The 27,755-nt window shown below is 43.2% G+C and overlaps 1 protein-coding gene across 1 annotated transcript in view; it reads left to right on the top strand.

Moving 5' to 3' along the window:
- Positions 1-27,755, top strand: part of LOC146696591 (voltage-dependent N-type calcium channel subunit alpha-1B-like) — a 222,287-nt gene that overhangs the window by 61,957 nt on the left and 132,575 nt on the right. Inside the window, exons 5-8 of the mRNA XM_085474072.1 lie at positions 7,351-7,442; positions 8,388-8,540; positions 9,399-9,586; positions 26,251-26,354. Of these exons, the coding sequence (XP_085330198.1) occupies positions 7,351-7,442; positions 8,388-8,540; positions 9,399-9,586; positions 26,251-26,354 (537 nt within the window). The remainder of the gene's footprint in view (positions 1-7,350; positions 7,443-8,387; positions 8,541-9,398; positions 9,587-26,250; positions 26,355-27,755) is intronic.

The raw sequence follows: 27,755 nt of genomic DNA, 5'->3' as shown, positions 1-27,755 counted from the left end.
TATTATTCACTTAACCAACTTGTTGACGAGGGGGTGCAGGACCACCACCTGTCTTTTTTTTTGCTCTGCCCTTTTCTTGGTTGCTGTTATGAACAAACAAACAGATTATTTCAGGGTCTCTTTTCAAGAGACGAAAAGCAATATAAGTGATAAATATTACCATTCTGTAGACTATTCTTATATTTCACTTTTACTTGTTCCCATGTTCTAGTGGGTCCTGTTGTGGCTCTAATGTGTAAGGGGATATAATATCCATTCATCCATCCATTCGCTTCCGCTTATCCTTTTTCAGGGTCGCGGGGGGCGCTGGAGCCTATCCCAGCTGTCATAGGCCAACACACAGGGACAAACAACCATTCACACTCACATTCACTCGCACATTCACACCTAATGGCAATTTGGATTTTCCGATTAACCTATCCCCACAAGCTGCATGTCTTTGGATGGTGGGAGGAAGCCGGAGTACCCGGAGGGAACCCACGCAAACACGGGGAGAACATGCAAACTCCACACAGAAAGACCCCGGCCTGTTGTTGGAATTGAACTCAGGACCTTCTTGCTGTGCGGCATGGGATATAATATAACATAATATAATATAATGTAATATAATATTGGATAATATAGTGTAATATAATAAATCTACCCTACCGCCTACTGGTGTTGGCCAGAGGGGCTGATGGCGCGATATGGCAGCCTGGCTTCTGTCAGTCTGCCCCAGGGCAGCTGTGGCTACACCTGTAGCTGCCTCCACCAGTGTGTGAATGTGAGAGTGACTGAATAGTGGCATTGTAAAGCGCTTTGGGTGCCTTGAAAAGCGCTATATTAATCCACTCCATTATTATTGTTATTATTAAATCACTTACGAGTTTAATTTGTCAGCAACTTTCTGCCAGCCCTCTCTCCTTGCTTTTGCAGCCTTTGCAGTGTTCCCTTGCGTTTTAATTAAACTCTGAAACTCCTGAAATCCCTCACTCAAGAGTTCTTGCTCTGCTGCCGAAAAATACCGAGCGCTCTCCTTCGACATTTTCGCCGACCAATCAGAGGGTTGCCGATCAATGTTTCTACTATCGATGCGTAGCCCCTTTTACGACACCCAGTGATCTCACATTACTTCATCCAGCTGTACTAATCATCAACAGCAGGTGTGTTCGGAGAACCGGATTAGCGAGCTCACGGTTAGCGCGATGATTTGGTCTTGGATGTGTCATTTGATCTTGGATGTAGTAAGCGACGTACGAAGAACGGGCCCCTGTTGAGAACCTCATGCTTCATCGCTTAGGTCGCCAGGTCAGAGGTTACTGGTGGTCCCATGTACTAGGTTTAAAACACGTGGGGATCAGGCTTATCAGGCACTGGCACCAAGGCTGTGGAACTCCCTGCTGTTGTCTTTACGCTGTCTTGACTCTACTGACTCCTTTAAAAAGCAGCTGAAGACATTTTTATACAAACAAGCTTTTAATGAATTTTTTCACTGTTTTATATTATTTTAGTTGTACTTCTGATTTTAGTGTGAAGCACTTTGTGATTTTTATCTGTGAAATGTGCTATATAAATAAATGTTACTTACTTGCATTGTTAATTGCCCTTTCCTTGCCATTTTTGTAGCAACACACTACTCTGTACAATGCTTGTAAACTTGTACAATACTGTTCAACTGATGCTCACAAGGGTGTGTAAGTAATCCAGTAATCTAGAAAAGTTGGAACACCTGTAGGAATTACAGGGAGTGCAGAATTATTAGGCAAATGAGTATTTTGTCCACATCATCCTCTTCATGCATGTTGTCTTACTCCAAGCTGTATAGGCTCGAAAGCCTACTACCAATTAAGCATAATAGGTGATGTGCATCTCTGTAATGAGAAGGGGTGTGGTCTAATGACATCAACACCCTATATCAGGTGTGCATAATTATTAGGCAACGTCCTTTCCTTTGGCAAAATGGGTCAAAAGAAGGACTTGACAGGCTCAGAAAAGTCAAAAATAGTGGGATATCTTGCAAAGGGATGCAGCAGTCTCAAAATTGCAAAGCTTCTGAAGCGTGATCATCGAACAATCAAGCGTTTCATTCAAAATAGTCAACAGGGTCGCAAGAAGCGTGTGGAAAAACCAAGGCTCAAAATAACCGCCCATGAACTGATAAAAGTCAAGCGTGCAGCTGCCAAGATGCCACTTGCCACCAGTTTGGCCATATTTCAGAGCTGCAACATCACTGGAGTGCCCAAAAGCACAAGGTGTGCAATACTCAGAGACATGGCCAAGGTAAGAAAGGCTGAAAGACGACCACCACTGAACAAGACACACAAGCTGAAACGTCAAGACCGTGGCTGGATTGGTAAAGGGCAGAGAGCTCCAGCCCGACTCAGATGCCAGCAATGTGGAGGTGGAGTACTGGTTTGGGCTGGTATCATCAAAGATGAGCTTGTGGGGCCTTTTCGGCTTGAGAATGGAGTCAAGCTCAACTCCCAGTCCTACTGCCAGTTTCTGGAAGACACCTTCTTCAAGCAGTGTTACAGGAAGAAGTCTGCATCCTTCAAGAAAAACATGATTTTCACGCAGGACAATGCTCCATCACACGTGTCCAAGTACTCCACAGCGTGGCTGGCAAGAAAGGGTATAACAGAAGAAAAACTAATGACATGGCCACCTTGTTTACCTGATCTGAACCCCATTGAGAACCTTTGCTCCATCATCAAATGTGAGATTTACAAGGAGGGAAAACAGTACACCTCTCTGAACAGTGTCTGGGAGGCTGTGGTTGCTGCTGCACGCAATGTTTATGGTGAACAGATCAAAACACTGACAGAATCCATGGATGGCAGGCTTTTGAGTGTCCTTGCAAAGAAAGGTGGCTATATTGGTCGCTGATTTGTTTTTGTTTTGTTTTTGAATGTCAGAAATGTATATTTGTGAATGTGGAGATGTTATATTGGTTTCACTGGTAAAAATAAATAATTGAAATGGGTATATATTTGTTTTTTGTTAAGTTGCTTAATAATTATGCACAGTAATAGTCACCTGCACACACAGATATCCCCCTAAAATAGCTAAAACTAAAAACAAACTAAAAACTACTTCCAGAAACATTCAGCTTTGATATTAATGAGTTTTTTGGGTTCATTGAGAACATGGTTGTTGTTCAATAATAAAATTATTCCTCAAAAATACAACTTGCCTAATAATTCTGCACTCCCTGTATACTGCAACATGAGAATAGAGCAGCTGTGATAGAATACAGCATGAATCAATGGTACAGAAGTGGGGGAAGCAAGAAGAATGAGTTGAATAAAGTTTGACTTATCTGACTGCTTTGTTTCTGTTAATGTGCCTTATAATCCCGTGCACCTTATGGTCCAAAAAATACCTATTTGACTTATTATTAGGCACGCTGCAGTTTAATGTTAGTGGATATTATACATAGTTATGCTCAGGATATGTCAGCCCATTTCCATTGGAAATGCCTTTTGGTTAAACTTTCAGCAAGGAATTTGCATTTGCATTGTTATATTTTTATATAGCTTTAATGCACATAAAAACAGCTGCTTGTTTAAGTAAAAATAAATTGATGGGTTTTTTTGCGCTAGTAAAGTTATGGAGTTATATTTTATGTTTGTTAACCTATTATAATATATTATAATTCAATTATATCGTCAGTTATATTGTTATCGCAACTTTTCAAATATATATTGTGATAAATATTTTTGGCCATATTGCTCTGCTCTAATACCTGGGATAGGTTCCAATCCCCTCCACAACCCTAATAATAATAAGCCCATGATGGATGAATGCTTTAGTAAACAATTCTGCTAGTCTGTTGCAAATATTGTTATGGACTTGATTATTTTCATAGGCAGGTTTTTTTTTAAATTGCACATGAGCCAGTGGCTACCATCTTTGATCAGCGTACAAAAGTGTTTTTGTTGATTAAGACATTATGTCATAAGAAAAGTCTTATTAACATGTTTACCTGACACTTAAGTATTAATAGAGGAGACTGCTGTCTTACACATTTTTCATCTTCATTCAGAGCCCTCGTGTCCTATGGATGGAGGCATTGTGAGTCTTGATGTGAGCAGTTCTATTAGAATAAAAATGTCTCTTCATAGGATCAGTGACTCTAAACAATTTTTGATTGATTGATTGAATGAGAGTTCTGTAGCAGCTCAGCCACAAGTCACACTAAGCTTATAAGATGTTCTGCTGTGACCAATTGAAGTTTACTTTTAGAAGTGGTGTTTGTTGTTTGGGCTGCCCCTCCTCCCTGCTGTACTCCACTCTGCATACCAAAAATCCACCATTGCTATTCTACATGTCAAGGTTTCAGATTCATGCACACTCTGTAATGTCTTGAAGTTGATTTGAGTCCAGCTGGCAAACTGAAGTAACCGGACACAGTTTAAAAAGGGATACACTTGTGTATTTCAAGATCCCACAGTTCACACTGCATGTCTATCCATCCATCCATCCATCCATCTTCTTCCGCTTTATCCAGGGTCGGGTCACAGGGGCAGCAGCCTAAGCAGAGAAGCCCAGACCTCCCTCTCCCCAGCCACCTCCTCCAGCTTATCCGGGGGGAACACCAAGGCGTTCCCAGGCCAGCCAAGAGATATAATCTCTCCAGCGTGTCCTGGGTCTGCCCTGGGGCCTCCTCCCGGTGAGACATGCCAGGAACACCTCACCCAGGAGGCATCCTTGTCAGATCCCCGAACCACCTCAGCTGGCTCCTTTCGATTTGTGGAGGAGCAGCGGCTCTACTCTGAACCCCTCCCGGATAGCTGAACTTCTCACCCTATCTCTAAGGGAGAGGCCAGCCACCCTTCGAAGGAAGCTCATTTCCGCCGCTTGTATCCGTGATATCGTTCTTTCGGTCACTACCCACAGCTCGCGGCCATAGGTGAGGGTAGGGACATAGATCAACCGGTAAATTGAGAGCTTTGCTTTTACACTCAGCTCCCTCTTCACCGCATACTGCAGCCGCAGCACCAATCCGTCTGTCGATCTCCGGCTCCCTTCTCCCATCACTCGCGAACAAGACCCCGACATACTTGAACTCCTCCACTTGGGGCAGGAACTCATCCCCGACCCGGAGTGGGCACTCCACCCTTTTCCGGCTGAGAACCATGGCCTCAGATTTGGAGGTGCTGATCCTCATTCCCGCTGCTTCACACTCAGCTGCGAACCGTTCCAGTGCGAGCTGGAGGCCATCACCCGATGAAGCCAACAGAACCACATCATCCGCAAAAAGCAGAGATGAGATTCTGAGGCCACCGAAGTGAAAGCCCTCCGCCACTTGGCTGCGCCTAGAAATCCTGTCCATAAAAATTATGAACAGAATCGGTGACAAAAGGCAGCCCTGGCGGAGCCCATCACCCACCGGGAATGAGTCCGACTTATTGCCGGCAATGCGAATCAAGCTCTTGCAATGGTTGTACAGGGATCGAATGGCCCGTAGCAATGGGCCAGACACCCCATACTCCCGCAGCACCTCCCACAGGACACCCCGAGGGACATGATCGAATGCCTTCTCCAAGTCCACAAAACACATGTAGACTGGTTGGGCAAACTCCCATGCACCCTCAAGTATCCTCGAGAGGATAAAGAGCTGGTCCAGTGTTCCACGACCAGGACGAAAACCGGATTGTTCCTCCTGTATCTGAGGTTCTACTAGCGGACGAACTCTCCTTTCCAGCACCCTGGCATAGACTTTCCCAGGGAGGCTGAGGAGTGTGATCCCCCTGTAGTTGGAACACACCCTCCGGTCCCCCTTCTTAAAGCTGGGGACCACCACCCCGGTCTGCCAGTCCAGGGATACTTCCACTGATCTCCACGCAACATTGTAGAGGCGTGTCAACCAGGACAGCCCTACAACGTCCAGAGCCTTCAGGAACCCGGGGCGGACCTCATCCACACCAGGGGCTCTGCCACCAAGGAGTTGTTTAACTGCCTCAGTGACCTCGCCCCCCGGAAATTGGCATTCCCTGCACACCCTCACTACGCGTTTAGGTGCACCGGGTCTGTCAGGTGTCCTACCCCGCCACCTGATCCAATTCACCACCAGGTGGTGATCAGTTGACAGCTCAGCCCTTCTCTTTGTCTGAGTGTCCAGAACTTCTGGTCGCAGGTCTGGTGATACAATTACAAAATCGATCATCGACCTGCGACCTAGAGCGTCCTGGTGCCACGTGCACTTATGGACACTCTTATGTTCGAACAAGGTGTTCGTTATGGCCAAACTGTGATTTGCACAGAAGTTCAATAACAAAACACTGCTCAGGTTCAGATCAGGGAGGCCGTTCCTCCCAGTCACGCCCCTCCAAGTCTTGCTGTCGTTACCCACGTGAGCATTGAAGTCTCCCAGTAGGACAACAGAGTCTCCAGGTGGAGGACCTTCCAGCACCCCACTTAAGGACTCTAAGAAGGCTGGGTACTCTGAACTGCCACTTGGCGCATAAGTGCAGATGACAGTCAGGACTCGTTCCCCGACCCTAAGGCGCAGGGATAAACCCTCTCATCCACCGGGAAGAACCCCAACGTACCGGCAGCAAGCCGAGGGAATATTAGAATACCCACCCCAGCCCGCCGCCTCTCACCAGGGGCAACTCCAGACTGAGACAGAGTCCAGAGTCAGACAGAGACGGAGTCCTGGCAATTGGGACATTCCATGTCCCAATTACCAGTCTTGGTAGCCAGGGATCAGTCCGCCAGGGCCTCCGCTCCTGCGGGAGGATGGGCCCATGTCCCCTTTTCGGGCTGTGCCCCATGGACTAAGGCCCAGCCACCAGACGCTTGCCCTCGGGCACCCTCCCCAGGCAGGGTAAACTGTTCCTTCCATGTTTTTCTCATAAGGGTCTTCTGAATTGCTCTTTGTCTGGTCCCTCACCCAGGACCAATTTGCTATGGGAGACAACATAGCCCCTGGGATCCCTGGGACACGCAAACCCCTCCACCACGATAAGGTAGCAATTCACTGAAGTAACTGGACACAGTTTAATTCATCGTATTTCAAGATCCCACAGTTCACACTTCATGTCAGGTTAAAAGAAGTCTGTAGATGTCTGTGATCACACTGTATTGCGACATAAATCAGTACAAGGGTATGACACCTTTTCTAAAGCTTTGTGTGCCCCAGAAGCACAATACAAGCCATAATTGTGAATTGGAAGAAGGGAACATATGCACTTTTCATAAATTTCCAGTTAAATAACTAGACAACATGGGTTTTGGTCAGTGAGTTTAAAGAACATCCCACTGCTAAATTATACCAGCTTTTTTTGTGATGGTACCATACCAAAACAAGGCTATAAACTATACAGCTTAATGTTATTGTTGAATCCATGCTGTTATTGTGTGTAGGATCCTGGCCACTGTGGGGGCTGACTTTGATCTGAGAACATTGAGGGCGGTGAGAGTGCTGCGACCACTCAAACTTGTCTCCGGGATTCCAAGTAAGTCCACTTCACATTTTAATACATGTGCTGTCTGTGCTAATGGTCATGATGTGGTTAGCATGTTACAGCATTATAATAGGTTAACAAACAAACAACTACTATACTGCAAAAACATCTGTTCTGAAGATAAATTGCAAAATTTCACAGCTTTTTAATTTTAGTGGTGTATACCTTAAGCCAGTGTACTATACAGTGTATAGGAGTACTGTGCTACAGTGTATATGAGCATTTCTATACAGTATATTGAAGTACATCCATACAGTTTATAAGAGTGCACTTTCAGTGCCAAGAGCCACACTCAAGAAAAACATCTGGTGTAAAAATAGGAGGGGGTCCACTTTCCCTCTTGGGGGAATACTCCCATAGGTTTTAAATCTGGGACTCTCCACCATTTGACCCTAGAACTTATGAATCTTCTCGGATGACAGGTGAAACGTCTTCCTTAGATTAACAAGTAAATATTTTTCCTTAGCACTACAGTTCCTCTGCATCTTTTGGACAGAGGCAAAATGACAAGGAGACTTGGTTGTAAAAGAAAAATTCAAAGGATATTGTAAATATCTAAGGAGCTTGGAAAGAAAAATGACTGGAGTTCTTTATGTTTCTCAAAGACTTTTCAATAGCAATCACGTGATCAACAGTGGGTCCACGACCCTCTTAAGGGACAACTTCCACTAGGGCTTGAATACCTGCGACTCTTCATCATTTGGTCTTAGAACTGAAGAAGCTTATCGGGTGAGAGGTGAAACGTCTTCAAGAAACTTAAAGAAGTCCAGTCACTTTTCTTTCCATGCTCCTTAGATTATCATGACTGAATGACTGAGAACATACACAGAATTACTGCAAATATATTTTGATAGCATTATGGTATGCTTGTATGTTACATTACATATGCAATCAATCATGGCTATGGCTAATCTTACTTCTCTTGCTTTGCCTCAGGTCTTCAGGTGGTTTTAAAGTCCATCATGAAAGCTATGGTACCACTGTTGCAGATTGGCCTGCTGCTCTTCTTTGCCATCCTCATGTTTGCCATCATCGGCCTTGACTTCTACATGGGGAAATTTCATCGCACCTGTTTCCGGATTAACACAAGTGAGCAAATGTTATAGAACCTTAACCATTCCTATGTGTTTTTTAATGAAGATAAGGGGTTGAGTGACACATTTTGAATTCCCCCCATATAAACAAAAATATGATTGTAATAGAAATTATGCAGTGAAGCAAGCTCCAACAGGAGAACGAACAATTAATTGTAAAATATGTTCCCTGTGATGTGTGTGATATTCTTTTATATCATCAGTCAGACTTTCTCTTACATAAATTTAAAGAATAAAATCCAAATAATCACATTGTCCATCAGAATCTGTGAGCTGTCGGCTTTCAACCCCGACCGCATGTCTGTGTACGTGCTGCCGGGTGAGAAAGCCAACATCTCACTGATTCTGATGTGTTTGTCCGTGCTTTGTGTTTATGTCTTTTTGCGGAATCCGTTTACCTGCTCTCGTTTGCTGTTTTAGCTGTTTGGTGGTTGTTGAAATTGTTTTGTGAGGTTTAGCCTGAGATTCTGGCGTTTCTGGTAAAACACATTTATATTTAAAAATTGATTCAGGATTTTAATGAATCAATATTGCTTTATTAAAGCTAAAATCGATTTTAATCAATAAATTGATTATTGAAACCCACCCCCTATATTTAAACCTTTTGTTTTCTTCTCCCCAGCCTCACAATCTCCCTCATACCCAGCTGTGTGGTCCCCTGTGTGCCTCTTCGTTTAGAGTTATTCATGTCCCAGTATATTCTTTTCCTTGTGTCAGCAATAAAGCAGTTTTGGAGTTACTTTCCACGTCTTGGAGTCTGCATTTGGGTCCACATCCTGCATGCCACACAGCGCACTGTGACAATTTCTAAAAAAATACCTTAGTCTGTCAATGTGTGTCTTTGTGGTTACAGGTGAGCAGACTGCAGATTTCCCCTGTGGCTATGAAGCTCCAGCAAGGACCTGTGCCAACGGCACTGTCTGTAGGGAGTATTGGATTGGACCCAATTTTGGCATTACCAATTTTGACAACATCCTCTTCGCTGTTCTCACCGTTTTCCAGTGTATTACAATGGAGGGATGGGTGGATATCCTCTACAATGTGAGTCCAGTTGTGGGGACATAAAAAAAGATCTTTGGCCATATATTTTGTTGGTTTACCTCAGGGCAGCAGTATCATAATTTTATTGTGTTAAAAAACATATGTACATGTGTATACAATACAGGGTATTATATCAGCGTCAGAATAGGCATTCACTGATTACTACACAGCACTAAAAAAAAAGCCCACAATAAGTGTTACTTGAGAAAAAATGTTCCCATGCAATCTGGGGCTATAATTATATTTCACATAATTCTTACACGATAAAACACAGTGAGCTATGTTTTGTTTGGCAAACACTAAAAAAGCATCACATGCAGTATGATATATAGGTATAGAAATTGATAAGAATTTAGTGATTCCGATTCCATTATCGATATCATGTACTGACTGATTCCGTATCAATTTTCTTGTCGATTCTCATTGGGTTCTGATTGGCTCCACTTTGAGAGTCACCAGTTTATTTAGAAGTAAAACACGAATATATCTAAAGTAATGTGACTTTGGTAGATCATGTTTTTCACAAAGGAATTTAAATGACAAAACCATCTTTATTAAAGAGATCGCTAAAATAAATCAGTCCTTTTTTATTCCAATCCAGAAATGTCTGGGATGGCACAAAAAGATGATTAGATGTTACTGGAGAGAAATTAAATATCCAAATTAAAGTACTTTCCAAATTGGCGCCAAATCTTTATAAAATTTTGGACCACCAGGCACACCAATATTTAGCTGAAGAGGGGCAGTCAAAATTGAAATAGGTGAACTGTTGTTTTTGGTTCCATATTTACCCAGACAGGTCCCTCTTTATCTGCAAACCTGGTAATCCATTATGTTAACTTAAAAATATAAACTGCCCAACAATAGAATACACAATTAGGCAAACCTAATCCTCTCCAAACATGACTTCTTTATTCGTGCAGGTTTTTTATTCCATGTAAATAAAAGAAATATTGCAATCTAACTGGAAGAAAAATAGGAATCATTTTAAATAAATACAGAAACCTGGGCATTATAGTCATTTTTACTGTGTTTATCCATCCTGCTAAGGACAATAGCAATTTTGACCACCTATCTAGGTCATTTTTGGTTCCTCCTAAGTAGGGCAGGACAATATGCCCAAAAATATTTATCACGATATATATTTGATAATTTGCGATAATGATATAACTGACTATATAATTGACGCGAGACAATATACTTTACAACTCCACAACTTTATTAGTGCAAAAAAACTTCATCAATGTATTTTCACTTAAAGAAGCAGCTGTTTTTTATGTGCCTTAAAGCTATATAAAAATGTAACAGTGAAAATGCAAATTCCTTGCTGACAGTTTAACCAAAAGGCATCTTTGTAGCTTAGCAGGGTCGTACGAAAACATTTTTTGACAGATTTTTGAGTGCCGTGTACCAGATAAAATCGGTTCTGTAATAGCGCTAATAACAACGGCCAGCTTGCATGCTCTACCAAAAAATGTGCTTTGATGTGTATCTGACGGATGAAAGCCAAACCAGTTCCATACCACTGAAGTTGCACCATTTTTACAAACCAATTCTGGTTCATCTGTTTCATTCAACAATCTGCTTTCCCCCTTCTCATTCTCTGTCGCCGCCATGCTTTTTCCGCCATGTGCGTATGAAAACAAAGTCTTTTACCTAGTCTTTTACATATTCTATTGCGATATTTCATTTTCTTATCATTGCCTAACATTATACCGGTATTACCGTGAACTGTATGATATGGCCCAGCCTTACTCCTACAATAGACTTGTAATTGTATGGATGCATAGAGATGATTGAACCAGTTATTTCTAATCCCTGGGAGGTAAATTTATCCTTTTTCAATTTTAAAGGGCAAATTTCTATAGTTGATTTACCTTGCTAAATTATTTATTTTGAAACAGATAAAGAAGTAGGACATGCCACTAATTGGATCTAATATTAGCAGAAGTAGATCATCTGTATAAAGCAGAATTTTGTGGTTTACCTTGACCCTGGACAGTAGTCTTAATCCTACTGTCTGATCTAATAGCGATTGCCAATGGCTTGATTACAAACAGATAAGGAGCACGGCAACAGCCTTGCATTGTACTGATGCAGCCATAGGTACTGAGTATAAAACTGTAATCCAGCTATTAAATTTTGGCCCCAATCTAAAATGTTTTAGAAGTATAAATACGTAAGTCCATTCTATTTTGTGAATGCCTTTTCAGCATCAACACTTAGAACAACTTCAGACTGTGTTGCTGAGTGAGGGGAGGAACTGAACTACACTGAACAGGGTCCTTATCTTTTTTAAGTATGACTGAGATTATGGCCTGAATAAGTGTTTTTGACTACTTTCCGTTTTCCAGGGATTCATTATACACCGTAAAAAAAAAAAAATCCTAAAAAAACCAGTAATTTCTGGGAAGTGGGGCGCTAAAATAATACCAGAAAATAACAGAAAATAACCTTTTCATGAAAATACGGTTATTTCCAATAATTACAATACAGTTTGTTGCCCTAATTATACATGCGATTTTGCCCCTTTTCAAGTGTTTTTAAACATTAAATTAGGAACATTTTAATGTGATTAAACAATGAACTTACCTATAAACAAGGTCAATGAATGCGGCAATATGAATAATAATACTTAAATGTACAGAAATATACAGTTAACAGTTGGTTTAAATAATAATGGATTGCATTCATATAGCGCTTTTTGAGACCCTCAAAGCGCTTTACAATTCCACTTTATAATTCCCCTCTGACCATCACCAGTAGGTGGTAGGTGAAGTGTCTTGCCCAAGGAGACAACGACCGCGAGTGTCCGAGCCGGGGCTTGAACTGGCAACCTTCTGATTACAAGGCAAACTGCCAACTCTTGAGCCACAATCACCCTAAATAACAAGAATAATAATAATTATTTGATGTAAAAAAAAGTTTATAAGAATCATTTTATATATTTTTCTCCATAGCATTGCATTTGAATTTAACAGTTCAATCTTTCAAATAATGGAATAATGAAATTATGATACATTTGTGAATGTATTTTAACAAACTAAATATGCATATGTACAGACAAATACATTTTAAAAACAAGAAAATTATGTTCACAGTCTATTTATGTAAATTTAATGATATTCCAGAAGAACAGTACAGAACTGTAAAATACACAGTAAAATACTTTTATATTACAATTGTTTTTACAGTGTAAACTGATTTCAAAACAGGTGCGAGCTTTAAGGGTATTCCCTGTAAAACTCGATGGGAAATCATTATGTGCCTGGTGCACTGCCTGTTCGAGATAGCTTAATAGGATTACTTATTTCCTCAAGTGACAGTGGCTGCTTTAAGGATGACTGAGCCTCTAGAGAGATTTTTGAATATCCAGAGAGTTGAGAAATAGGTCTGTTTCTGATGCATTACCCTCTACTTCTGATTGGTATAGGTTAGAATAATATTGTTTAAACCAATCATTAATGTCGTGATAGTTGTATGATATTAAGCCAGGATCCATTTCACTTCCTGTAATCATTTGCCCGGCTGACTTTTTTTTTAAAACCGAAGAACAAGAAGCCTACCTGCTTTATCTCCATGTTCACAATAAATCTGTCTGGATTTTAGTATATATTTTTTTCACCTTCTCCATCATAAGAATATTTCGTTCCATTTGTAGTAATAATTTTTCGTTGAACAGATCTGGTGTGGGTGAACCTCATGTCACCTATGGACATCTCCCATGTTCCTCACCAGCGTTTTAACATCCTCAGAGTGTACTTTATTCTTATATGCTACATAACTGATAATTTGCTCCTAATGTAAACCTTCATAGACTCCCACAGAATGTCCCTCGGCAGCTCCTTGATTTCATTAGTTTTCAAGATGAAATGTTTTGAATTATTTACATAGAAGTAGCTGAGGTTCCACGTTATCTGTAAAAATAAAATGGAATAAGTGGAAGTAGTTCCACGTGTGTGTGTGTGTGTGTGTGTGTGTGTGTGTGTGTGTGTGTGTGTGTGTGTGTGTGTGTCATTATTCATTGCAGGTTGGATATTGAATAAGTTACTGCTACTAATATAATACAAATACCTTTATTGATGGATAATGTATCTATCAACTTTAAACTGAAAAAGATTAGATTTGTCACGGCGAGTTGAGTGAGCCGTGTGGAAGAAAGAAAAGGAGGATCCAAATGCAGGCACTTGTAAAGGTGTGAGGGTGGTTTATTAAACACAAAATAAAAATAGGCAAACGGCAAAAGGAACAGAAGGCTATCTAAACTGAAAACAACTAAACTAGTGAACACAAACCAGGACATGAACATGAAGGAGGATACACAGCGGAGAATGACGACGGATGACAGCAGGGATAACACACAGAAGGAGCACGGTGGATACACAGACGGACCAGCAACTACAATAACAGAGGACGCGACTTAAATACACACAGAGAAACACAGGGAGATTACACACAGGTGGTGGAGTAATTAACAGGATGAGACAAGAGGTAAAACTAAACACATTCACAAGAGACGCAGACCTTCACAATAAAACAGGAAACAAGACCTCACTACACAAAGACGCCGACTTGACACTGAGAGACAGACTGAATATAACACATGGAACCTAAATGCTAAACATGAGACACAAATCCTGAAACACAAATAAACAGAAACATGGAACTCTAACAATAACAATCATCGTAGCCTCAGAGAACAAAACAATCATTCAAAAATAAACCAAAACATAATAATGGATTGGATTTATATAGCGCTTTTCAAGGCACCCAAAGCGCTTTACAATACCACTATTCATTCACTCTCACATTCATACACTGGTGGAGGCAAGCTACAGTTGTAGCCACAGCTGCCCTGGGGCAGACTGACAGAAGCGAGGCTGCCATATCGCGCCATCGGCCCCTCTGGCCAACACCAGTAGGCAAGTAGGGTAAAGTGTCTTGCCCAAGGACACAACGACCAGGATCGAACCGGCGACCTTCCGGTTACAGATGCGATTCCCAACCCCCTGAGCCACGGTCGCCCCATAAGAACACAAAACGCAGGGTCGAAACTGACCCAGAACCGTGGCAAGATTGGTGTATGGCTGTAGTCACTGTGATTGTCTGCTTTCTGTATTAAAGTGGACCAACTGTATGGCTGACGGGCCACATGTAGGTCTTTGGTTCTCTCTGAACAACTTGCATGTAAGTAATTAAGTATACATCTTAGAGTTTGTTGCAGTTTAGCCACTAAACAGTCCCCATCAGAAAAGGGTCTTTTTTGTATTTTTTGGAGGGAACTCACAGTACTCACAGTATGCCGCCAGCTGCTTAGACCTCTTCTCTCCAGCCCCGGTGCCTACTGAAATAGGGAAGGCATGATTAGATGATGTTCACCTCCTCTGACAGCAGCCTCCCACTGACACCACACCTTGAATCCACTGCTCCACCACTCCTCTGCAACTAAGCCACACCCCATCACAGCTATCCCCCCAAAATGTGAGCTCACATTAAAAAACAAATTGAAAAAAATAACAAAATGAAATGTGAAAAAGTTTACCCAACAGCAACTGAAGTAATTGTTTTCTAGATTATATTATCAGTTGTGGAAAATTATGACCTCTTGTTCTATAGAATCTTTCTTCAGTTCTTTGAATGTTGCGAGTATTTGGTGATACAAAACAATGTAACAGCATTTCAATCTGGTTAAGGGAATGAATTGCAACACCTTGATTATTTTCTTTTCTAGCAATTGTGTTATAGGTTTGCTGGTGTCCTTGGGATCTTTAATCTCTTGCTTGACTCAATTTTTCCCAAATATCCTCACATTTGAATAGCTTGGTATACAGAAGATGCAAGCAGTGCTAGCCAATAGATTCTCCTTCAAAGAAAAAGTTTAGCCTTTCTTCTTAGTTATAAACTTCTACACCTCATAATTGTAGTTCATTGAAGAAAGAGTCAGGACAAAAAGTCACTTGTTAAGAAAAAAAAATACTAAAACGGTTTAATTACTAATGTAGTTTCTAACAGGGAAAGGGAGTGATTCTGGACATGCGCATTTAAAAAAAAAAACAATTTAGTTTTTAAATGTGGAAAAGGCCTAAGACTGTGATCCTATACACCACGGGTGTCAAGCTCCAGTCCTCAAGGGCCAGTGTCCTTACTTCTGGTTTTATGTATTTGTCATTTATTTGTCATTTTCGTATTTTCTACTGAGTAGGGTGTTTTCTTCAGTATACTTGCACAGGCAAGTAATTCTATCCATTTGACAAGTAATTCAAAACTACAAGTCCTCTGAGATGACCGCGACGCCACACTGCCCCTTTGTTTACAGTCGAGATCAGCTACTGGGACTTCGGCAGTTTAGCCACACTGGCGTCCCCACTGGCGTCCCCGCTGGCGTCCCCGCGGTGATCAAAAGGATTTACCACGGCTGCAGAGCCGAGAAGGAACGACAACTGAAGAGAAAAAGATTTCGTCCTGCTCTCCCGTCAGTAGTGACTGGTAACGTCAGACCGATTGCTAAATAAAATGGACAAGCTCGTGACGCTAACGAGGACGAAGAAACTTTTCTGAGAATGCAGTGTTGTGTTTTTCACAGAGACATGGCTGCTAACACGCTGCAGGCTTATGACATCATCAGCTCTGCGACAGCAGACCTTCTGAATCGAAGCCCCTCCATGTTTGTGGCTGTAATGGGCAATTTCAACCACACTAACCTCTCCACTTTTTTACCTACATTCAAGTATTATGTGGACTGCAAAATCAAACACTAGACCTGTTTTATACCAATGCTACTGAGGCATTCACCTCCATCCCTCTCCCTCCTCTAGGCAGGCCTTATCACAACCTTGTCTACCTCCAGCCCCTTTACAAACCTGCCATTTAGAGACAACCTCCAGCCATAAAAACTGTTAGACTTTTTAGGGATGCTTTGAGTCAACAGACTGGGATTTTCTTTATGACTTTCATGGGGACAATATAGCTAATCTCACAGGCTGTGTTACAGATTATATTAATTTCTGTGTAGACAAGGTGGTTCCCAAAAAAACCATTTGCTGCTTCTCCAACAATAATCCCTGGGTAACCAAAGACATCAAAGCTACACTAAACAAGAAAAAGAGAGCTGTTAGAAACGGGGACAAAGAACAGTTGAACCTGGTGCAGAAGGAGCTGAAAGCCAAGAGTGCTGAGGGAAAGGAGTCCTACAGAAGGAAGCTGGAAAGCAAACTCCAAGAAAACAACACCAGGGAGGTGTGGAATGGAATGCGGGCCATTACTGGCCAGAGACAAAAGACAGGTGTGGGAATGGAGGGGGACGTTGAATGCACATTCAACAACAACCTAAGTCTGCACTTCAATAGGTTTGATTGCCCTGCGTCTCCTGTCTCCACTCCTAGCTCTTCCCATATTTTCCTCCCCCCTCTCCTCCCCCCTCAGCCTGTCTCACTCTGTCCCTTTCAGCAGATGACATCAAAAGAGAACTGGGCAGACTCCAGTCCAGTAAAGCTGCAGGCCCTGATGGTGTCAGTCCCAAGGTGCTGTGCGTGGAGTTCTACATCGGATCTTCAACATGAGTCTGAACCTGCAGAGGTTTCCATCACTCTGGAAGACATCCTGCCTGGTCCCTGTCCCCAAAAAGATCAATCTGTCGACCCTCAGTGACTGCAGGCCAGTGGCTCAGACTTCACATGTTATGAAGATGCTGGAGAGACTCATCCTGCGTCCGCTGGTGCAGCCTTGGCTGGACCCCTGCATTTTGCTTATCGACCCCGTATCGGTGTGGAAGATGCCATCATCTACCTGCTGGACCATGCTTATTCTCATCTGGACATTGTTGGGAGCACTGGTCATGTTCTTTGACTTCTCTAGTGCTTTTAACACAATCAGACCATCACTGCTGGGGAATTCGCTCACAGAAATGCAGGTGGATGCCCCACTGGTAGCTTGGATCACAGACTATTTAACAAGTCTGTTAAATAGGGTGAAGAGCTGCTGGTCGGATAACATCCTGAGCAGCATGGGGGTGCCAGAGGGGAAGGTCCTGTCACCCTTCCTTTTCACCCTCTACACATCTGACTTCAGGTACAAGTCTCAGTCATGTCATCTGCAGAAATTCTCGGATGACTCTGGGCTGTATCAGGGACGTACAGGAGGAGGAATACAGGAATGTGGCGGACAGGTTTGTTGAGTGGTGTGAGCTATCTACAAACTATCTACAACATAACATCATAAAAACAAAGGAACTGATCATGGACTTTAGGAAGCCTGCTCCTCCTCCTACCCCTGTTCCCCATCAAAGGGGCTGAGGTCGTGGAAGACTACCGGTACCTGGGGATACACATTGACTGTAAACTGGACTGGTCCAAGAACACTGAATCGGCTGAGTCGGCTTTTCCTACTGAAGCGCCTCAGGTCCTTTAATGTCTGTAGGAAAATGACCATGTTCAATCACTCTGTGGTTGAGAGTGCTGTGTTCTTTGCGGCTGTGTGCTGAGGCAGTGGGGTGAAGACAGCTGATGCCAACAGGCTGAACAAGCTGGTTAAAAAGGCTGGTTCTGTCCTGGGTGTCAGACTGGAAATCCTGGTGGATTGTCTGAGAGGACAATGCTAAAAAAGCTCCTCAGTATCATGAACAACTCTTCTCACCCCATGTACGCCTCGATTATCAGAGCACACGCAGCAAAAGACTCATCTCCCCAAAATGCAGAACTGACCACCACAGGAAATCCTTCCTACCTGTGGCAATAACACTGTACAACTCCTCACTCTATAGATGACCTTTAGGATTAATATTAATGTAACTTTGTTTTATTTTTTCTCCCAGTATATGCTGCTACACTACTTTTTTAAATTCTTTTTTTTTTTGGTATTCATTTTGCACAAGTACTGCATGGCGCTGTGGTAGCTGTTTCAGTTCAGGGTCCCTCTCACTCTGTACAAGTCACCGACCCCAGACCATCACACTTCCTCCTCCATGTCTGACAGTTGACGCCACACACTGTGGCACCTACTCAAAGACATACAAAGTGATGAACTGAAGACTTCAAATTTTGATTCATCAGTCCACAATGCCTTCTTCCAGTCTTCAGTAGTCCAGTGGCAGTGTTTCATGGCTCAGGGAAGTCTGTTTGTCTTATGCTTAGCAATGGCTTTCTTGCTGCATCTCATCCTGTCAAACCTGAAAGTTGAAACTAAGACTTACTTACTATGACCACTATCGAGCTGTGCTTGAAGCCGTTGTCCTGTGAGCCACCTGTCACGCAAGTTGTTGACTCTCAGAAACTTGTCCTCTGATTCAGTTGTGGCTTTGGGTATCCCTGACCTGTTCCTGCCAGAGTTTGTTTCTGAGTGCCTTTTGATGGTGAAGGAAACTGTACTCACTGACACCTTGACATTCTTTGCAATTTCTCTGTAGGAAAGATGTCATGGGTTACTCTCAGGATCTACACGCAGAGGACTGGAACAATGGGGCTTAACTTGTGAGACATGAAACACATTATGGATATGCATGGTCCTGGGGAGCTTGAGGTGCACAGAAACGGGATAAACAATGGAGTCTACTTTGAATGGTCCAATAAAGGTGGGGGAACGTTTTTGTGATTCAGTCCTGAGAGGTACATACCGAGTCGAGAGCCAAACCTTCTGTCCAGAGGAGTATGCCGGGGCGGGGGTCCAGTGGCGATCCGCCAGCTGTTTGTTTCTGTCTGCAGTGCAAAGAAGGGCAGCTCTAGTGGCCCGCCTTTCACGCCGACATCGCTGCAGGTGCTGCTGAACAGAGAGCACAAAGTGCTCACCTTCGATTGCTGGGAACAGGGAGGGTTGAGACCCCAGGGAGGCCTCGAATGGAGAGACGCCAGTGGCGGATGAGGTAAGGCTGTTGTGGGCATACTCCACCCACGTCAGTTGGTCACTCCTGGTGATTTGATTAGTGGACGTCAAGCAGCGGAGAGCTGCCTTGAGTTCTTGGTTGGCCCATTCTGCTTGACCGTTGGTCTGCGGATGAAAACCTGACGAGAGACTGTGGACCCCGGTCCGAGACTATTTCTGCTGGGATCCCGGGACTCGATCTCCCATGACAGGACTCCGATTACACATGTGGGAGGGAGAATAGGAGAGTCACGGGCCTGATCCTCTTAGGCGGTGAATAGGCGGGAAAGAGCATCGGGTTTCACGTTCCGTGAACCGGACCTGTAGGTGATTGTAAAGCAGAATCTTGTAAAGAACAGAGCCCACCTGGCTTGTCGGGCGTTTAGCCGTTTAGCCGACTGGATGTATTCGAGGTTCTTGTGATCTGTCCATACTACAAAGGGTTCCGCTGCGCCTTCTAGCCAGTGGCGCCACTCCTCCAGGGCGAGTGTGATTGCTAGCAGTTCCCGGTCCCCGATGTCATAGTTCTGCTCTGCGGGAGGGAGACGACGGGAAAAGTAAGCGCAAGGGTGGAGCTTACCCTCTTGTTGTTGGGAGAGAATGGCTCCAACTCCTATATCCGAGGCGTCCACCTCTACAATAAACTGCCGCTTGAGATCCGGCTGCCTGAGGATGGGACCCGAAGCAAAGCGTTTCTTTAGCTGCGTGAAGGCCTCCTGGGCTCGATCATCCCAGCAGTAAGGTACCTTAGGGGAAGTTAGCGGCAAAGCAATCTTACTGTAGTCACGAATGAACCTCCGATAAAAGTTGGCGAAACCCAGGAACCGTTGAAGCTGCTTACGATTAGGTGGAGTGGGCCAGTCCAAGACTGCTTGTACTTTAGCTGGATCGGCTCTTAAATCGCCCCGGTCAATGATGTAGCCTAAGAATGACACAGTACTCACATGAAACTCGCACTTTTCTCCTTTAACAAACAGGCGATTCTCCAGGAAGCGTTGCAGGACTTGTCTGACATGGTGTACATGATCAGAGAGAGAGCGGGAGAAGATGAGAATGTCATCAAGGTACACAAACACAAAACGATTGATGAAATCATGGAGCACATTATTTACTAGACCTTTAAAAACAGTGGGAGCATTAGTTAGTCCAAACGGCATGACCAAGTATTCAAAATGGCCCAGGTGCGTGTTGAAGGCTGTTTTCCACTCGTCTCCCTCTCTTATCCTGACTGAGTGGTAAGCATTTCGCAAATCGAGTTTAGTGAAGATGGTCGCCCCCGCAGGAGTTTAAAAGCGGATGACAAGAATGGCAGAGGGTACTTATTCTTAATGGTGATGTTATTGAGGCCCCGGAAATCAATACATGGCCAGAGGCTTTTATCTTTCTTAGTCACAAAGAAGAACCCAGCAGCCACAGGGGATGAAGAGGGGCAAATCAATCCATTAGCCAAGGATTCATTGATGTACTTCTCCATGCATTCACGTTCAGGTTGAGAGAGGCTGTACAAGCGACTAGTGGGAAGGGGTGCACCTGGGAGCAAATCAATACTGCAAACGTACGGGCGGTGAGGAGGAAGAAAGCGGGCTCGGTCCTTACAAAACACTTGGTTGAGATCATGATACTCCGACGGAATGGCTGAAAGGTCAGGGGACTAGTGTGGTGGTGGGTTACATGATGTTTTTACAGGAGTAGCAGCTTTAATGTTTTTCCTCTACACCCCCCCCCCCCCCCCCCATTTTTTGTCGAGGAGCGTGTCAGGCTACATTTCACTGTGTGTTATACTTGTATAACTATGCATGTGACAAATAAAGAACCTTAACCTTAACCTTAACCTTTTAAACAGGTCATGTGACATTCCTCACCCCACCCCAGAACCCTCTCCTCTTTCCAGTCGAGTACGGGGTTATGCTGGCGCAACCATGAAAATCCCAGCACTAAGGGTGTGAGAGGAGCTTGAAAAACATAAAACTGTAACATTTCACTGTGATTACCAGATAGAGTTAGGGACACGGGTTCTGTAATAAGAGTTATATTGGGAAGACGCTGACCATTTAAAGTGGTAACCTGCAAGGCGTGGGGCAATGCTTGTGTGTTAACTTTGAGTTCAAGAGCCAGGGAAGCATCCATGAAACTCTGCTCCAGTCAAATCAGCTACTGAAGGGAGTGGGAGGCAGAGTGGACAGTCACTTTAGCAGCTAGCATGAAACGTGGAGGAGAATGTGAAAAGGAGACCTCGCCCACCCGTACCCTCCTTTCTACCGGCGGACGTGGTCTTTTGGCCGTGCTGGACAGACAATGGCGATATGGCCCTTGCGGCCGCAGTAAAAGCACTCACCGGCCCTCCGTCGGCGGGCTCGTTCCTCCGGGGAGAATTGGGAGCGTCCGATCTGCATTGGTTGCTCATGCTCATCGCCGCGATCCACATCCCGATCTCTACCTCCGCTTCCGCTAGAAGCTGTCTCCGCTCGCCCCACGGGCCTCCGGGAACTGTAGTTGCCGGTGCAGCGATGCGCCCTCATATGTTCATCTACGTTCACACATAAGGTTATCACCTCCGACAGGGTTTTGGGCAATTCTCTCATTAGTATTTCACCCTTGAGTTCATCACAAACATTGTTTATGTCATGCGGCGGCTGTGTGAAGGCAAGAGAGGACCCAAATGCACGGCTCTAGACACACGGGGATGAACTCAAAGGCAGGTCTTTATTAACAGGAACATAAGAAGCAGAGGTGGGACCAAGTCATTGTTTTGCAAGTCTCAAGTAAGTCTCAAGTCTTTATCCTCAAGTCTCAAGTCAAGTCTCAAGTAATGTCAGGCAAGTCAGAGTCGAGTCTCAAGTCACTGGTGCAAAAGTCCGAGTAAAGTCACAAGTCTGAAATTTTGAATTTCAAGTCCTTTCAAGTCTTAAAAAAAAAAAAAAAAACGAAAAAAGAATGTTGCAGTTATATGCTAAATGTAAATATTAGACCATGTAATTTTTAAATCTGTGTTTTTCTCAACACATGACAAAATAGTGAACTTAGAAAATATACACAAATTGTGAAATTGCACCTCTTTAAAATGCAGCTCAATTAAACCTAGCTCCAAGAATAATTTTCACCGACAGTTCTGAGACAAGCTGCATGTTATTCTTGGATGCGGTTGTAGGACCGGCTTTAAAATCGCATGACAAAAATATCATACATATTAAAAAAAACTGCATCACCAACGTAGCCTGGACAACATTTGCTAGTTAGATGAAGTCAGCTATCTCATTGTAGCATATTTATATGCATATTTATAATTATACGGTTCTTGGAGTGAGTGCACACACTCATGAAGTTTAGTAACTTCAGGTCACTGCAACAAGCCCAGGTACAGTTTACCGACGGATGGGTACAGGACCTTGAAATGCACCGTGTAGAACGAAAGACCATCGTATGAACAAAGGTAAGTTTACCAGTCTCACAAATCGTCATCATAAATACACATTCGTTAACCGTTTATTAATAGGACCTTTACGCTCAACGGTAATTAATTAGCAGTGGAAATAATTTCTGGTACGCGTTACAGAAATGTAGCAGTGACAATAATACTGTATGCTGTAATCGTACTGGGCAATTAGTGATACAAAAAACCTGTTTTATCCTGTGAATAAAAGTATATGTTTTTGTCAATGTACCATAATAACAGAAGCGAAACGCAATATTGTGTCAGGATAATTCACTATTTATGCACAATAAACACAGGAGCATAGCGCGACAATTTCTGTTCAGCGCCAGACTTGCTTGTAACCTATATCACCAATTATGTTATGAAAATGGCGCATTAACTACAACAGAAGACTTGCCTTTGTGGGAATGCTTGGAGCAGACTAACCTGTGAGCTGGAGTGTTCTGGGACGTTATATTTGGTCTTTGAATGGCTGCAATCCAGGCCATCCGTCGCCTCTTTGTTACTTCGGAAACATGGCTCGAACAATTTCTCTTCAACGACATAATCCGATAACAACCGATCTCTTTACCCGTCGGCTTTCCGTGGCTGTCATGCGACCGGCTATTGCAGTTAATAATTCAACAGCTTCTTGCCATTTGTGTGTTTCTTTTTTATCGCTGTGTGACTGATTTCAATTGAAAGCCTGCGTGCGCTAGTACCTCTTGCCACGAGTTCCCAGAATCCTTTGCGGTTTTACCCCTGAATGACGTCACATTTTCAATCTCTATATAATATGCATGTTAAATTTTATATTTGGGGTGAAATATCAAGTCTTTTCAAGTAAACCGGTTAAAGTCCAATTCAAGTCCCAGGTCATTGGTGTAAAAGTCCAAGTCAAGTCACAAGTCTTAGAACATTTTTTCAAGTCAAGTCTAAAGTCATAAAATGAATGACTCGAGTCTGACTCGAGTCCAAGTCATGTGACTCGAGTCCACACCTCTGATAAGAAGTCATACAAAAACTATACTGGGAGCAACTAAAGCTGAGGCGCTGGGAAGACACGGGAAATGCACACAACCTAGAGGGACGACGCAACACAGAACAAAGGGACACTCTGACATAAATACAAGAAGGTAACGAGGGAAGTGGGAACACACGGGGAACACAGCTGAAGACAATTACTCATGACCGAGCAGGGAGGACACGAAACTGAAAATACTGACACCAAGATGTGGACCTTAAACACAACACAGTACACAGAGATGAGCACAGAGAGAGAGAGGCAGAGAACAAGGATGAATACGAGGGGATGACGAGAACACAGAACACAAAGGACGGGAACACGGTACCAGAACAAACACCACAATAAAAGCATGGACACAGGGGGAATCCAAATACCAAACCAAACAATCTAATGGACATAAGGAACAAAATACAAAACTACAGGAAAACTAAGAACACTGGGTCAAAATGACCCAGGACCATGACAGTTTAATAAAGTACTTATCAACGTGGGCTGCCCCCATCCAGTCTCCTCAGCCAGTGTCCAAAACTCCTCAGAGAAGTCCGCCATACACCGTCTTCCTTGTTTTAAGTTCAGCAAACAGTGACCCGCTGCTTCTGCTCCGGTGCCCCTTTCAAACACACTTATAAACTTTGAGAGAAATTCAGCATAAGCAATCTCCTGGTCGGTTTGTAGCACTGCTTGAGCCCAGTTTAAGGCTTGACCGCGGAGTAACTGAACAAAAAAGGCAATTTTTGCTCCATCACTTTCATAATTCTGCCGCAGCTGCCTAAAAGGCAACGTGATCTGTGTTAGGAAACCAGCACACTTGTGGAACTCACCAGAAAATGGCTCCGATGGCGGTAGAGATCGTTCAAAATGTTGTACTGCTTGTAATTCCATCTCCACCGTTGCTCGACACTGCGTGTATAGACCAGGTAGTGCAACATTTGAAAAATAGTTGCAGGACGGCACTGTGTAGCATTTTCCTAAATCCCTCGTTTTGCACAGTGTTGATGGGAGCCATATCTTTAGCCAGGTGATAAGTGATAGCTTCCGTAATTTCTTTGTGCCTGCGGGAGTTCAACGGGTATGGGGAAGCGCTGTATAAGGTTCCCATTATTGATGTTTGGGTGGTTGACTGGGACGGATTTTCTCCTGTCACTTTCTTGGCCTTTACAGCTTTGTCATATTGCACTTTATGGTGACATTTAAGGTGGTTATACAAATTCGTAGTGTTAGCTTGTGGTGCTGCTACTATGGCAAAACACAGCTTGCAAATGATATAATTTTGACTCTCATTGTCTTCTATAAAACCAAAAAACTTCCACACAGGGGAATGAGAACCTTTTCTTGGAATTAATTTTACAGTTGGGTTTTCATTCTCACTGCCATCAGTGAGCTTTTCCTCTGCGCTCACTGTGTTTTCTCCCCTCAGGCAGTTTCTCTCACGTGCTCTCCGTTGTTTTTTCCTGCCAGCTGGCTTCTGAATCACGTGGTATAAGGCTCCGCCCTTGTCATTTGTTGAGCAGGAAGAGTGAGCGCTTGTTTTCTTGCAGATTATGTCCCGGATCAAAATGCCGTACAATCGTCACTTTTTTTTTTTTTTGTTATTGTTGTCATTTAGAAATGTGATCACACATAAGTATGAATTGAGATTGCGATTTTCTAATGATTAATTGTGCAGCCCTACAATACTGTTCAACTGATGCAACACTTTTATGCAGACAGGTTGTAAGTAATCCAGAAAAGTTGGAACACCTGTAGGAATTATTAGAGCCAGCATTCACAGCTTGATCAACCTCCATTGCTGCAGAACAGTTTTAAATTGTTAACCCAATTTGTGTTGTGTTGGGAAAAAAAAGCATTTTTGTATAATTTGAAATGTACATTATTTTTCAGTTTTGGGTGAGCTTACCTTTTCTTTCTTTTTTTTTGACCTCTGGCAGTTCACCACTTACCTTTGTCAACCTATTCAAGGGACTTGGAAAAATTGGGATGTTCTAAAACTTTTGACTGGTAGGCTCCTACTTCTTCACTGGGAACACGAGTTACAAATTCTTTTCATTGAGGTCTGGTTATAGATACAAAGCAAACGGAAAACTTTCACACATTTTGGTTTACAGGGTTACAAAACTCAGTTCACAACTACGCATTTGATTTACAAGTATAAAATATTTATGACCACAATTTGAGCCCATAGAAACCTGTCAATACTAACAGATGAACAAACATATAGGTTGGTGTTAGTATTTTTAGAAGATTGCTTGAAATGAAGAAAAATACACACAGAGCAGACATAAAAACATGCATAAATCAGTCTTATCCCATAAGTACAATCACAGAGTGGTATTTACAGTTCTAGTCTTTGTTTCTATGTGTTTATGTGTTCAGGCCAATGATGCCTCAGGGAACATGTGGAACTGGCTGTACTTCATCCCTCTCATCATCATCGGCTCTTTCTTCATGCTCAACCTGGTGCTAGGTGTGCTGTCAGGGTGAGTACAAACTATGAGGATGGTCTGAGATAAAAATTCCTAAAACTATTCCTTATATTTGAACCCAGCTTTATCTTACCAAGTCGCTGCACCTTGTTGGCTTGCCAAAGATAAGATAAAATGGGGAAACAGAAACCTGTACTGGTTCATTGCTGCAAGTAGTTAAATATTCTTTGAGTCATACCATGTTGAGAAAGGGCATGTTCTCACAAAGCATTTGTGTCTACCTGTGTGTTTAAACATACAAATTCTACATTTCAGTTGAGAATTTTTCAAGGCTGTAGACTATAACAAAGACATAACCACAGTGGCATTACCAATTCAATTCATTTTCAATTCAATTCAATAAAACTTTATTGATCCTGAAGGTTGACCCCAAAGGAAATTGGGTTAAGGCTGCCGACCTTTGCCAGAGCCATCTTACCCTTCCGACCATACATACATTACACAAACATCATATGTGGAAGACAGGTTGGGTATAACAATGGAAAATGCACAACATGAGGAAAGACGAAGAGAAAAAAAGGAGAATTTGTTATTCCTGTCAGCTTTTGCCTTGAGCATCCAGCTGGCGCCAGGGGGGGGGGGCACATGAGATGAAGATGAATGAATGAATGAATGAATGAATGAATGAATGCTTTATTGGCCATATGCAGGTTGCCCCACAGAGGAATAGGACCCCCCCCGACTTACACACACAACAACAAGACATCACATGGGAATACAGTCGGAGACCGGCAGCGTTGAGAGAATAACACTGAAAAAATTACACAACATTGGGAAAAGTACAAGAGGAAAAAAAGAGACCTCTTCACACGCTGGGCAACCTATGGGAGGACAGCATGAGAACAGGAAACAAAAAAACTCCTCTGCACAGAGAGCACATTAATGTCCACATCACAACATCAGAGCACATGACAAGCCACAGGGGATGGATAGGGGGGTGGGGGGTGATTCGAAGGAACACAGCAGTCGTCCTGCACCATGCTATCATTTCAGCGCGGCACGCAGACCCGCTGCCTTCCCCCGCAGGAACAAGCATCGAAGGCGTTTGGAAGGGAGGGGGATGAGTGCGTGCTTATCAGTGTAAGTGTATGTGTGTGCGTGTCCATAGTTCAGCTGAGACAGTGTCCTTCGCTGTATCAGGCTAAGTAAACAGTCCTCCAGCCGATCCAGGTGTCCTTCATGGGATGGGAAGAATAGTCATCACACAGTCGTTATCAGGGAGTTGTTTTGGTGGGCTCCAGCCTTGGGCCTAGCAGCTGGCACCGTGGTGTCCAAATGTAGAATATTGTTGATTTCTCCTTTATGCGAGCAGCGAATTTAGCACTCTGACACTGGGGCCTCGATTTCCCGTTGGAGCGCTGCGAGCCTCCCCATGATGGTATCAAGCTTCTGTTC

This window comes from Copadichromis virginalis, linkage group LG12 (genome assembly GCF_057382275.1).
Source record: "Copadichromis virginalis isolate Kocher_CV1m ecotype Utaka linkage group LG12, C_Virginalis_male_GT1.1, whole genome shotgun sequence".
NCBI lineage: Eukaryota > Metazoa > Chordata > Actinopteri > Cichliformes > Cichlidae > Copadichromis > Copadichromis virginalis.
Note: the sequence above shows the minus strand (reverse complement) of the source record. Positions and strands in the feature narration are given on the sequence as shown.